Raw genomic sequence first — 14,062 nt, 5'->3', positions numbered from 1 at the left:
CACTTTTTTCTTAGTATTTAGTATTTGAAAGAATAAGAAAACTAATGGGGAAAGAACCAAAAATGAGAACTGGCAAATAAGGTGAAAACATTTGTGTGATTTAAATCCCCCTTCATTCTATAACTTTGAGATTGCATAGGAACAAGAAAATCTGACCAGAGGCAGATACACAACTCAAGCTTTCTTTGGTGAAAAGAAGTTCTCAGGAGCCATCTGCCTAGGGCATGAAAGAAAGCAGAACTCAACCAGATAAAAGATAAACTTAAAAATCAGATATTATATTTTAAATTTGATTTTCTAGGTTAAGTTGATTTTTTTGTTGTTGTTGTTTTTTTAGACGGGGTCCTGCTCTGTCGCTCAGGCTGGAGTGCAGTGTACGATCAAGGCTTACTGCAACCTCAGCCTCCTGTGCTCAAGTGATCCACCCACCTCAGTCTCCCGAGTAGCTGGGACTACAGGCATACACGACCACACCCAGCTAATTTTTGTATTTTGTGTAGAAACAGGGTTTCAACATGTTGCCCAGGCTGGTCTCAAATTCCTGGGCTCAAGTGATCCATCTGTCCCGACTTCCCAAAGTGTTGGATTATAGGCACGAGGCCGCACATCCAGCCTTTTAAGATTTTTCTATTTTCAAAACTGCAGTTTTAAAAATGTTAAAATATGACAAAATTAAGATTCTAACCTTGAACCAAATAATGTATGAAGGAATGCATTAACCTAAGCTGTCCTTTAAATTTTGCAAATGGGTAGCAACAAGGCACTGACTAGAAAGTTTAATATTACGGTAGCCAGAAATATGCCTACAGGCTATTCTGAACGATGAAAAAAAAATCCTTCTCAATAGAGAATCAGTATTGTTAATCTAGACTGTCTCAGTAAATATTAAAGATAAGCATGGTTTTAGTTTTCAAGCTGAATGTGCACTCAGAGGTAAAACACCTGTTAAACAGTCAATACAGAGGACTGAGAGCAAGTAGGCTGGCTAAGTGCTGTGCTTTCCTCTAAACCGAGGGATAGAATCAAATCCTTCCCTCTAACTCTGTAACTGGCTACAGAGATATCACTGGATACAGCATAAATATTGTAAGACTCCCACTTTTTAATTCATACACTTCATTATTATTTGAGATTTATTTGGAAAAAACCTTAAACAGCTTTAAAAACATAAGTAAATAAATGACAGATCTAGTCAAGACGTAAGGGGGTTAGTGAAAAGAGCAATTCTTTTAGCAGATACTCAAACATTACACTTTTAAGGTAACAATTAAGTATACTCTTTTAAGGAAAGAGATCTTGAGTTTTCTTTGTTGCACATTTAAGAAATCCAACTGATTCAGTCTTCCCATTTCATGATTTAAACTAGCTGAACTTTAAATGTGCACGCTTTTTAAAAATGAAGTCCTCTGTCCCAAATAATCACGACTTCCCTCCCATTAATCCACACTTTCCAGCACAGTTGCAGGGCTTCCTTTTCCTTAAAACCTTCCCAGGTCACATTTATTCATTTCTGCTCTGAAATCCTATAGGACTTACAAGCTATATTACAGAATGCACACTTGTAGTGCTCTAGGGGATTTAAAATGCATGGCTTCTGTCTCCACAATTAAATCAGCTTCCTTATGAAGCTCAGGTTTATGAACCTGATCAACTTGTTTTGAGCTAGACACGATGCACACAGTAAACTTTTCATTACAAGCAGTTCCCCATTCTAACTTTTTATTAGAAGACATGTGATATTTACTCTTAGCAATACTCATACAAAGATCACCCGGAGTCTATTTTCTGTTACCATTGCACCAGCGTATCAAGTAAGCGTATTTTTCAGAGCACACAAACATATATTTTAGCCACTGCAATTGAACTTTGAAAAACTAGCACTGACTCCAGCAAAGAGAGCTACCAGTTTTCAGGTGAAGGACATTCAAGCTTCTAAGTTATAGATTCAGATTTATGTCTAAAAGGAAAGAGATGTTCCTAAATTTTGTAAAGTACGTAAGAGGCAAAGATATTCACACAGCTTGGGAGGACAAGAGGCCGAACTACTGTTTACTTAAAAGGAAATTATCATATTAAAGGTGGATCCTGTGCTAAGGGCTGAAAATAAAGGACATAAGAGCAGAAGCAGGAGCAGCAGTTGGGGCTGGCGGGTGGAGGGCAGGGTCCTTACATCCTTTTTCCCTTTCCCCTCTAGGCTCTTCAGTAAAAGGACAGAAGGGAGAGTTAAATACTGCTTCAACACTGTCCCACCCAGCCAAATGCTTACTGTAGCTCCAATTTTTAATTTACGGAAAGACGAAGATCAGAGACAAAAATCTAACTGCATGGATCTGTACATCTGCATATGTTGTTTTGTATTTTTAACAATGAATTCGGGCCCACTGAAATTCTTTGCTTGAAATAATTTTAAACTAATTAGAAAAACACTTCCAGGCCTGGGAACAGTGGCTCATGCCTGTAACAGTGGCTCCAGCACTTCGGGAGGCTGAGGCAGGTGGATCACCTAAGGTCAGGAGTTTGAGACCAGCCTGGCCAATGCAGTGAAACCTCAACTCTAGTAAAATTACAAAAATTAGCAGAGTGTGGTGGTGCATGCCTGTAGTACCAGGTACTCAGGAGGCTGAGGCAGGAGAATCGCTTGAACCAGAGAGGCAGAGGTTGTAATGAGCCGAAATTGTGCCACTGCACTCCAGCCTGGGTGACATAAGGTGACTTCATCTCAAAAAATAAAATAAAAGAAAACAAAAAAAGAAAACTGCTCCCAATATTTTCCAGAGCCATTTGTGGCACATCCTCTCTACAGCACAACTTTCCTCTGAAAAGCATTTGCTTTCGTACTCATTATGAAAATGTCACCTTTGTTTTGAAAGAAAAAGTATGTGTGTGGTTTTTAAACAGTTAGCATGACAATAGTTAGCATGACACAGACAGCCTACAGCCCTAAGAAGAAAGGTCTGAAAATTGGGAACACTGACTTTTTAATAAAAGAAAAATTCTTACTCATATCATTAACTTGGACAACTCATGTACTTTGCTTTGAAATGATCAGCAAACTTCTCCAATACAAAAGATGTTCACAATCATTCCCAATGGATTACAGAAGTTTTAGAAAGATTCTAACATTTTGGCACTTAAAACAACATAAATGAAATCATTGTAGCATGTATATTGAAAGGCTCTGAAATCGCAGGAATAAGCTGCCATCAGCAGCTCCACTACTTCCCTCCCAGATCAATGAGATGAAGATTTCCTGATATTCAGCTTACTCTCTCTGTTAAGATCAAATATAAATATGAAGAAAGGGTGTATGCTCCCTTATCTCCAGTGGACTGTCTTATGCACTCTCTATCTCATATCCACATACTAGAGACCATGGACCCAGGGCACTGGCTTTTTCATCAGTTATTCTGACAATGTACTTCTTACTTAAATGTTTCATTATCCCCAATAAAACCACAAGTAGTTAAGGGTACAGCCCCATCCTCTGTTTCCCTTGAATCCATGACCACATTAAATTTGAAAGTGGAGGAGGGCAGGGTCGCTAAGGGTTAAGGCAGGGTTCTCAAGCTCAGCACTGCTGACATTTTGGCCAGGTCATTCTGTTGTGCACAGCTGTCCTGTACCCTGTAGAGTGCATAGCAACATCCCTGGCCTCTACCCATCTGAAGCCAATACGGCAACCCCCTCAGTTGTGGCAATCAGAAAAGTCTCCAGGCATTACCAAATAGACTCTGGAAGGTAATACTGCTTGGTTAAGAGTCCCTATGGCAGGGTATAGCACAGAGGACAATGGCTTTCTAAAGAAGGCTTCATTGAACTAAGCCTTAAATGCTGAATAAGAGAGAGCCCAGAAAAGGGGAGCTGGCAGGTGGGCATGAGTATGAAAGCATCTGACAAGGAACAGCACTGTGAACAGGGAGGCACTGAAGGGGAGGGTCAAGGGGGAGGCAGCCACGCCGGGAGCGCTGAGCCCAGCTGTGATCCTGGGATGAGCCTCAGTGGAAAGAAAAGCTGCCTGCATGTGCTCCCAGTTGCCCCTCTCTTCTCTCTGTTCCCTATTGGTTATATGTCTGCATTTAAGAAACAAAACCCATTTATACTTTTCCTCGGAATCCCAAGCAATTATCTCAACGTTATCCTTGGCGTCACTGATTTGATTTTCTGTGGTGTGAATTCTACTGTTGGTCTGAAGAGTTATTTTGCTAATTGCAATTAAGTTTCTCTGCAGTTCATCTTTTCATTTGATCCTATTCCTTTGCATGTTCTCTGCTAAATGCATGCTTCTTTCTTAGAAGCCTGGTCATTTATATACAGGTGAGAAGGCCAGACAACCTCCTGCAGTGGATCATTTTCAGAGGTTTGCTTCTGAGAAAGAAACAAATGCAAGACAAGCAATAATCAAAAATAAATAAAACTGCCCATGAGTTAAAGAACACTTATGCAGAATGAAAAGAAAAACCATTTTACAGTGAAAATCAATGAAAATATTCATATCTAAATACATCCTAGCATAAAACATACTACTATGAAACTTCTTTGTAAAAATAAATGCTACAAAACAGTGAATAATGGCCACATAGTTTTTCAGGTAATGCTGTGTCTCCAGGTAATCTGTCCTTTACACACAAAGGCTTTACAAAGATATTTCAGTTAAGATAGAGCTCAGAACTTGCCTAAAAAATTACTTACATGGATACATCAACATATCATGAATGAAGCAAAAAGAGGCCAGAATGGGATGGAGACACTCATAAAAAAGGACACACATGTCACTCAAGGACATGAGGTAATTACTGCAAAGTACAATGGAAAAACATATAAACTTTTTTCCTTGAAATAAAGTTGAACTAGAAGCATGTATGGAAGAGTGTTAATGAGGTGATGTTCAGTGGAAGATCACTGTGTACCATATGATCACATTTATGTTGTGTTTGTGGGTGTGGTGTGTACATGATAAAGAAATACATACATCTGTTCCTATACAAAAAGATGTTTTTTGGAAGGAAACTTAAGAAACTGTTGATATTGGTTACCTCAGGGAATTGGAAAAGGTTAAGAATTTGACAAAGGAGACTTTTATTTTTACATTAATATTTTACATTATTGTTTTTCATGAACATGATTAAAAAAAAAATGGGTCTAAGCTACCAATTTCTCAGTTCTTAATAATGTAAAAACCAAACCCTTAAAAGACCCCTACTTACCTTATTATATAACCCACAAGGTGGTCAGTGTGTGGCAGTACAAACAAAGACTTTCCTGAGAGTTCACAGGCATCGCATAAAGCTGCAGCCCTTTCTGAAGCAATGACATCTTCTCCTGTCGATAATCCCCATAAAGATGAAAAGAGAAATAAAATAACTAATGTGGCTTCCTAAGTCTGAAAAAATATAATTAGGAATAAAAACCCACACAACTTTTCATCACATCAACAGGGCTCAGGGGCTCCTTGAGAGCTGTGTGTGGGTCTTAGAAGTTACATAGTACATGCCTTTTAGGAAAACACTGTGGAATTTTCTACTGAGCCGGGATAGGTAGCCAAGTAATGCCAACAGACATACCACATAACTATTTCAAAAAACATAACTAAAAATGGAAGCAATAATTCATGAAAGAAGTCTCCAAAATCATTTTGAATGCTGTAAGTCTCAACACAGAAACAAAAATATATTTTGGCCTAAAAAGTCTGGGAAAGTGGAAGTAAGAATTTGAAACTAAGACATTTTCCTAGAGGAAACCACAAACCCTATAGCCCTTTTCTTTGTCCTACAGAAAATTAATGAAAAAATTTCATACAAGGAATACAGTTTCAAATAGATCCTAGATAAGCAAATTACAATCTTTTTGGAAAGCTTTGGAAGTCAAAAAAATTATATTCTTGTAAAAAAATTCAAGCGAATTAATCATTTTGTAAATTAAACATCCCTTCCCATGTCACCTACTTAAGAAGGCAAGTGGAACCAGGGAAACAGGATTCAAGATCTGCATTTTTTACTATCTTTAATTTTTTTACAGTAAGCATTTATTCATGTGTCATTGGTGCCTTTTATTTATTTGTTTATTTTTCTGAGACAGAGTCTTATTTTGTCACCCAGGCTGGAGTGCAGTGGCACGATCTTGGTTCGCTGCAACCTCCGCCTCCCGGATTCAAGGGATTCTTCTGCCTCAGCCTCCTGAGCAGCTGGCACTACAGGCACATGCCACCACACCCAGCTACTTTTTTATTTTTAGTAGAGACAGGGTTTCACCATGTTGCCCAGGCTGGTCTCGAACTCCTGACCTCAGGTGATCTGCCCGCCTCGGCCTCCCAAAGTACCCAGATTACAGGTGTAATCCAATAAAAATTGGAGGTATAAAATAATTAATTAATTAATTAGACTTTTGATACCTGGGGGCAAAGGGGTTTTCTTCTGAATCAGAACCACTGCAACTTTTGTATTTCTTCCTTGTAAACTTTGCCTGCAATGAAAGAGCAAGAATAAAATTAATTATTTTAACTTAAGAAAATGTATCCATGACTTCAGATAAAATACAACCTTGGTAATACAACTGAAGATAAATTTCAACTAAAAAAGCCAAGATCAGAGGAAATCTTTGCCTGCACACAAAGCACATATATGCCCCAATGATTTGAATTCTAAAAGTATGATCTCACATCTTCTAATCTTAAAAATCTGCCTTAGGCCGGGCGCGGTGGCTCAAGCCTGTAATCCCAGCACTTTGGGAGGCCGAGGCGGGTGGATCACAAGGTCGAGAGATCGAGACCATCCTGGTCAACATGGTGAAACCCCGTCTCTACTAAAAATACAAAAAATTAGCTGGGCGTGGTGGCGCGTGCCTGTAATCCCAGCTACTCAGGAGGCTGAGGCAGGAGAATTGCCTGAGCCCAGGAGGCGGAGGTTGCGGTGAGCCGAGATCGTGCCATTGCACTCCAGCCTGGGTAACAAAAGCGAAACTCCGTCTCAAAAAAAAAAAAAAAAAAAAAAAAAAAAAAAAATCTGCCTTAAAAGCAAAAGATTAGGCCAGGCACGGTGGCTCAAACCTGTAATCCCAGCACTTTGGGAGGCCGAGGCGGGTGGATCACAAGGTCAAGAGATCGAGACCATCCTGGTCAACATGGTGAAACCCCGTTTCTACTAAAAATACAAAAAATTAGCTGGGCATGGTGGTGTGTGCCTGTAATCCCAGGAGGCTGAGGCAGGAGAATTGCCTGAACCCAGGAGGTGGAGGTTGCGGTGAGCCGAGATCGTGCCATTGCACTCCAGCCTGGGTAACAAGAGCAAAACTCCGTCTCAAAAAAAAAAAAAAAAAAAGATTAATATATACTTTTATGTAAAAGTTACAATACAACTTAATTCTTTATGGTGATAAGATTTAAATAGTGATAAAGCAAAGTGTTGTCAAAGACTAAACAGTATATTACTCTGTCTCCAAAAAAGATAATAAATGCAAGAAAGACATTTGGAAATTCAGACCAGTTAGTCTTCTAAATTTCTTCACATACCCAGCATTATATAGAGTCAATAATTATGCTACCTGTGAGGAAGCGAACAAGATTCCCTGGAGGTCAGTCCCCAAAGTGACCACTGCAGTCTCAACAGTACTCCGTTGCCTTCAAAAAATGTTAGCGAATAACACACATGTGCAAACTGACAGCCACCCTGACAGAGAAGATCATACCTGACTATTTCCACTCTGGTGGCGCACTCAGACTGCTTTTCTTTCCACTGAGGCTCATCCCAATCCAGTTCATAGAATACAACCACCAGGGCTGGCACCAGATTCAGATGCTTATTCATCCAGCCAGTCTTTAAGATCCCCTTAGGAATGTACCACTCATAGGAAGTTCTCTGCAAACATTGGCAAAAGTTGAAAAGTTACCTGACAGCAGCAGAAACCACCTGCTACCGAGTGCCAGGCACTTTATGTGCATTACTCTCATTCAATACACACACCTCCCATTTTTGATTAGGAAACTCAGGCTTACAGATTCAGTAAGAATTAGTAAGCGTTGAAGGTGGAATCTCAACCCTAGAGAAGCTATACTTCCCATTTAAAGAATGACTAGAGCCAAAGAGTTTCTATCAGCCTCATAACTAAATGCATAAAATGATGTTGCACGTCTAATGATGTCAAGAGTCTCAAATACTTTGTTAAAAAAAAAAAGAAAAAAAAGGCAGCCCATTTCCAGGTAAATTCTACTTAGATTCTTCATCATTCCAGCTTCTGTTTTTATAAAGCTTTTAAAATATTATCTGGAATCCGATATGGCTTTATTTCAAAGACATACTGCCGTGATGGCATTTCACCTCACTTGTGGATGAAGTAAAAAGCAGAGAACAGTTCTTAAACATAGAAGCCTAACAGCAGCTGCTTGGGTCTGAGCACTGAGTGCCGCAGAGTGGGAAGGGACGCTGTAGATTTCAGTGTCAGCCCTGAAGAACGCAGTGGAAACCTCACATTCCTTCCAAATCACCCGCGCGGACTCAGACTACTCCACTTCATGTTGCTGAAGTGTCTACCTCCAGTAATGAGGTCAGTAAGGAAGACTGACCGAAATAACATGGGATTCAGCCACGAGCTGGGAATAGAGAAATGAAAAGTAGCCTGAATTCGAGCACTGAGAAAGGAGAAAAAGGGGCTTGTGGTCTGGGGCCCTTCCTTCCTGACACAAACATGACACTAAAAAAAAAAATCATCAGGTCAAAGTTCGAGACCAGCCTGGCCAACATAGTGAAATCCCATCTCTACTAAAATACAAAAGTTAGCTGGTCGTGGTAGTGGGCACCTGTAATCCTAGCTACTTGGGAGACTGAGGCACGAGAATTACTTGAACTCCAGAGGCAGAGGTTCCAGTGAGCCAAGATCATGCCATTGCACTTCAGCCTGGGTGACGGAGTGAGACTCCATCTCAAAAAAAAAATAAAAATAAAAATAAAAAAATACAGAAAGAAAAATAATCGTGAAAAGGCCAGGGCTGGGGTGCTATTACTTGCACAACTTCAGACAGCTCAGTTTCTAGGGCTGGGTATATGAAACGGTGTCTCCTGTGTGTGGTTCTCAAATACATACACACAAAATAATCAGCTGGTGACCAAGTCCTACATTCTCAGAGACCAACTGGGGAGGCCTGCAATCTACATTTTTAACAAATACCCCAGGTTGTGATGACACATTTGGTCCAGAGACTACTGTGTCAGAGACACTGCTCTAGGACAAAAGAAAAAAAAAAGATATGGGTCAGAAGTAATAGGGTTTTACCACCTGACTTTCAAACCAACCTCATAAGATTATGATAAATAACAAATCAACCAATATACATAAACTGCTTAAAACAGTAAACTGCTTTACTGCTTTTTTGGAACTATGTTAGCTATTAGTGATACTATCATCATGATAATAATTATCGTCTAAGGTAAAGCAGTGTCTACTACGTTGTTCACCTTAAAAGTCAGTTTTGAACTGAATACCTTTCTTCATTCCACAATGAATAAACTGCCTTAGTTTACATATAACTCAAGAATAGGGAACCTGTCTTACTTCAGTTCATACCACCAGCTTGTTGCATGCTTCCAGGTACCTATCGCAAAGCAAGTCCTCAAAAAATCTGTGAAATTGAACCAAATTGCACAGACCATGGGATTCTACGATGACATTAGTAATGATGGTGGGGAATGCAAGACCATCCTTTTAAAGTGTGGACTATGTTAAAAATATGGAGACTTGAGGTTTTTCCCTACAAACAAATAAGGGGAAACCTAGGCTCATAAGATACAAAGCTTTATAAAGTTATTATTCCTCGGGAGTTTAAAAAAAAAAAAAAAGAACTATTATTAAACATATATGCAGTGTATTACATGAAAATGCCTAAGGCTTTCTTTATGCACCTCTGTAACCACTGTCTCGATAAACTCAGCACATACAACAGAACAAAAAAGACACACACACATTCATACACACGCAGAGACAGAAAGAACACATCCCATCATGATGCCATTACCTTGGGTCTACATTTGGGATACTCATGATCACCTGGGAGCACCTTGAAAGAAATTGGTACCCGATCAGCTCTCCGATTGGCACAGAAGGCATCCCAGACAGCTCGATGGACTGCATTAAAAACTACATCCAGGCCCGTCAGAGTAACAAAGGCCATAGGCCGGCAACATAATTCCACAGGGAAGTCCCACTGTGTGGGGCTCATGTCTACGATGTCACAAAAAACCTGAAATACAAACGTTAATACACTCATAATTCATTTTTTAAAAACTAATCTTCATTTCTAATATATAAGTCTCCATTTAAAAATCATTACCAAAAAAGAAAAAAAATCATTACATTACAAAACCAGGTGTGGTGGCTCATGTGTGTAATCCCAACACTTTGGAAGGCTGAGGCAGGTGGATCACTGGAGGCCAGGAGTTCGAGACCAGCCTAGTCAACAAATAAAACCTCATCTTGACTAAAAACACAAAAAAATTAGCTGGGCATGGCGGCACATGCCTGTAACCCCAGCTACTCTGAGGATAAGACATGAGAATCACCTGAACTCAGGAGGCGGAGGCTGCAGTGAGCCGAGATCATGCCACTACACTCCAGTCTAGGCAGCAGAGTAAGCCTCTATCTAAAAAAAAAATAAAACAATCATTATTAAAAGGGTTTGAGTATCTGCAAATTGTCAAACAAATAGAACACAGAAAAAGGAAAAACTTTTTTTTTTTTTCTTTGAGATAGTCTTGCTGTCCCCAGGCTGTAGTGCAGTGGCATGATCTTGGCTCATGGCATCATCCACCGCCTGTTCAAACAATTCCCCTGCCTCTACCTCTTGAGTAGCTGGGGCTACAGGTGCGTGCCACCGCATCTGACTAATTTTTTTTTGTTTTTAATAGAGACAGGGTTTCATCTTGTTGGCCAGAATGGTCTTGATCTCCTGACCCTGTGATCTGCCCACCTCGGCCTCCCAAAGTGCTGGGCTTACAGGTGTGAGCCACCGCGCCAGGCCAGGGAAAACTTTAATTCCTGAATTGGACCTATTAAAATGTAGTAACTATATGATATTTTTAAAAAACTTTAATGTTAAAAATGTTTGCTGAGAATGATGGTTTCCAGGTTCATCCGACACAAGAGCAGAAAATCAAACACCGTATATTCTCGCTCATAGGCGGGTGTTGAACAATGAGAACACATGGACACAGGGAGGGGAGCACTACACACTGGGGTCTGTTGGGGGGAAATGGGGGAGGGGCGGGGGGTGGGGAGGTGGGAAGAGATAGCATGGGGAGAAATGACAGATACAGGTGAGGGGACGGAAGGCAGCAAAGCACACTGCCATGTGTGTACCTATGCAACAATCTTGCATGTTCATCACATGTACCCCAAAACCTAAAATGCAATAAAAAAAAATAAATAAAATAAAAAATAAATAAATAAATAAATAAATTAAAAAAAAAAAAATGTTGAAGTCAACTTTAAGACAAATCAGTATTTTCAGTAATGTCTCAAAATGTACACAGAACTTTGAAATTAGCAGACCAAGAAAACAGGAGGATGATAAAATTAAAACAGATCTACATGATCTATTTCAACTGTAAAAGAAAAATATATTGAAAGAAAAATATAAAAGAAAAAAATTGACTTACATATAATGAAACTTCCTCTAATTTCTCAGTAATTGCTAATATATAATTTCTGAAACATAGGATATTATTAAAATAATAGGCTTTAATTTATTTCATTATCTAAATAGTAGCCATGGTATCTCATTTCCCACAATATAAAATTTACTATTTAAAGGAAAATCTGTAAGGGAAAAACTAACAATGAATGAAAACCTCTCAGAGGGTATGTTTTCACTGCATTCTTTAGCTAAGAATCAGTCCATAATAAACCTAAAGTATGCTCTGACTTTATAAAAGCAAGTATATAAAACTATGTCTATCCCAAACAAGACTGTCATTATACTTCTAATATAATCTTATTTGAAAAAGGATGTAACAAGGTTCTTTTTTTTTTTTTTTTTTTTTTGAGACAGCGTCTCATTCTGTCGCCAGGCGCCAGGCTGGAGTGCAGTGGCACAATCTCGGCTCACCGCAACCTCAGCCTCCTAGGTTCAAGCAATTCTCCTGCCTCAGCCTCCTGAGTAGCTGGGACTACAGGCACACACCACCATGCCCAGCTAATTTTTGTATTTTTAGTAGAGACAAGATTTCACCATGTTGGCCAGGATGGTCTCGATCTCTTGACCTCGTGATCCGCCCGCCTCAGCCTCCCAAAGTGCTGGGATTACAGGTTTGAGCCATCGCACCTGTCCTGTAATGAGGTTCTTTTAAAAGGTAATCTACACCAGTACATTACAGAGAATTCAGGTCAGCACAAGTGGCTCAGGCCTATAATCCCAGTACTTTGGGAGGATGAATCCAGAGGATTGTTGAGGCCAGGAGTTGGAGACCAGCCTGGGCAACATAGTGAGATCCTGTCTCTTAAAGAAATAAAAAAGAAAACAGCTAGGCATGGTGGCGTGCACTTGTAGATCCAGCTACTTGGGAGGCTGAGATGGGAGGATCATTTGAGTCGAGGTGTTTAAAATTTCAGGGAACTATGATTGTGCCACTGCACTCCAGCCTGAGTGACAGAGCAAGATCATGTCGCACACACAAAAGTTATTCCAAACAAAATTATCACTATATTTTTAATATAATCTTATTTGAAAAAGAGTATGTCATGAGGCTCTTTTGAAAGGTGATCTACACCAGTATATTACAGAGAAGTCGAAAATAATCTTTGTGAAAAGTGAGGCACACTTAGGCTAATACTTGATTCCAAAACATGGAATATTTTTAACTGAAAAGTTAATTTAGGAAAGACTATTAGGTTTCTCATGTTTAAGTACTGAAAGAACAATAGTTATGGAATAAATGATTTACAAAGCTTGCCAGAAATGTCTACAATGGATAGTTTTAGAATTGTTTAAATATTTTTAGGACAGGATTAAGTTATGAGGACAAAGGATTGCATGTTCAGAGAGAGAAACAGTCTAGTTATGGTCATTTGGGAGTGAAAATTAAAAAGAGGTGACCGGACCAGGCTCAGTGGCTCACACCTGTTATCCCACCACTTTGGCAGGCCGAGGCAAGCAGATAAGGAGGTCAGGAGTTCGAGATCAGCCTGATCAATAAGCAAAACCCCATTTCTACTAAAAATACAAAAATTAGCCAGGCATGGTGGAGTGCACTTGCAGTCCCACGAGGCAGGAGAACCCCTTGAACCCGGGAGGCGGAGGTTGCAGTGAGTCGAGATGGCGTCACTGCACTACAGCCTGGGCGTCAGAGCAAGACTCTATCTCAACGAATAAAAAAGAGGTGACCAAAATGCAATACAGGTACCTTTGCTTAATATGAAAGAGTCTAGACTAGAGGCCATTTCCTGCAATAACTCCCGAGGCCCAAAAGACATTAGCTGTGCTCTTTGAATATGGACTTGAAATAAGAGGAACTACAAATGACTGTGTCATACAATGGATCTATGAGCCACATTAATAAATTAAAATTTTCTAGTAGTCATATTAAAAAGTAAAAAGTGGAATTCATTTTAATATTCCATTTAACCCAGTACAGTATGTCCAAAATATTATCATACTGACACTAATATAAAAGTTATCAATGACACATTTTACCTTCTTTTATACTAGGTCTTCAAAATCTGGTGGGTATTTTACGCTCACAGCACATCTCAATTCAAACTAGCCTTTTCCAAATGCTTGATGTAGCTGCTGGCTACAGAACTGGACAGCAGAGATCTAAATTATGGAAAATCTGTCCAAAAAGGACTGCATGAAAATTGTATTGGAAATCCTTGCTATGTTCTCCTGTGGCACTTGAAATGGTCGTGCTTAATTCTGCAGCAAAGGAATGAGAACAAGAACACCGATACCGCACAGGCGCAGATTGAATGGATCTCAGAGACAGCCTGGAAGGAGAAATTTCAGGTATCCTGGAAGAAGCCAACGGAGGAATCAAAGAAACCATACGAGAAAGGAAGCGCAGCTATACAAAGTGAATAATGG

At 39.6% G+C, this 14,062-nt stretch overlaps 1 protein-coding gene across 3 annotated transcripts in view; it reads right to left on the bottom strand.

Moving 5' to 3' along the window:
* The window catches only part of TRAPPC11 (trafficking protein particle complex subunit 11), a 54,356-nt gene that overhangs the window by 39,914 nt on the left and 380 nt on the right, over positions 1–14,062 (bottom strand). The window contains exons 2-6 of one of the 3 annotated variants that reach the window (XM_074396682.1): positions 10,545–10,624; positions 10,001–10,225; positions 7,681–7,850; positions 6,389–6,459; positions 5,205–5,319 (exon numbers count right to left, since the gene is read on the bottom strand). In XM_074396682.1, the coding sequence (XP_074252783.1) occupies positions 5,205–5,319; positions 6,389–6,459; positions 7,681–7,850; positions 10,001–10,204 (560 nt within the window). In that variant the 5' untranslated portion in view covers positions 10,205–10,225; positions 10,545–10,624. Of the gene's footprint in view, positions 1–5,204; positions 5,320–6,388; positions 6,460–7,680; positions 7,851–10,000; positions 10,226–10,338; positions 10,516–10,544; positions 10,625–14,062 lie in introns of those variants that run through there. The other 2 variants (XM_074396681.1, XM_010344409.3) reach the window with 2 other exon arrangements.

The sequence above is a fragment of the Saimiri boliviensis genome, chromosome 3 (genome assembly GCF_048565385.1).
Source record: "Saimiri boliviensis isolate mSaiBol1 chromosome 3, mSaiBol1.pri, whole genome shotgun sequence".
Lineage (NCBI taxonomy): Eukaryota > Metazoa > Chordata > Mammalia > Primates > Cebidae > Saimiri > Saimiri boliviensis.
Note: the sequence above shows the minus strand (reverse complement) of the source record. Positions and strands in the feature narration are given on the sequence as shown.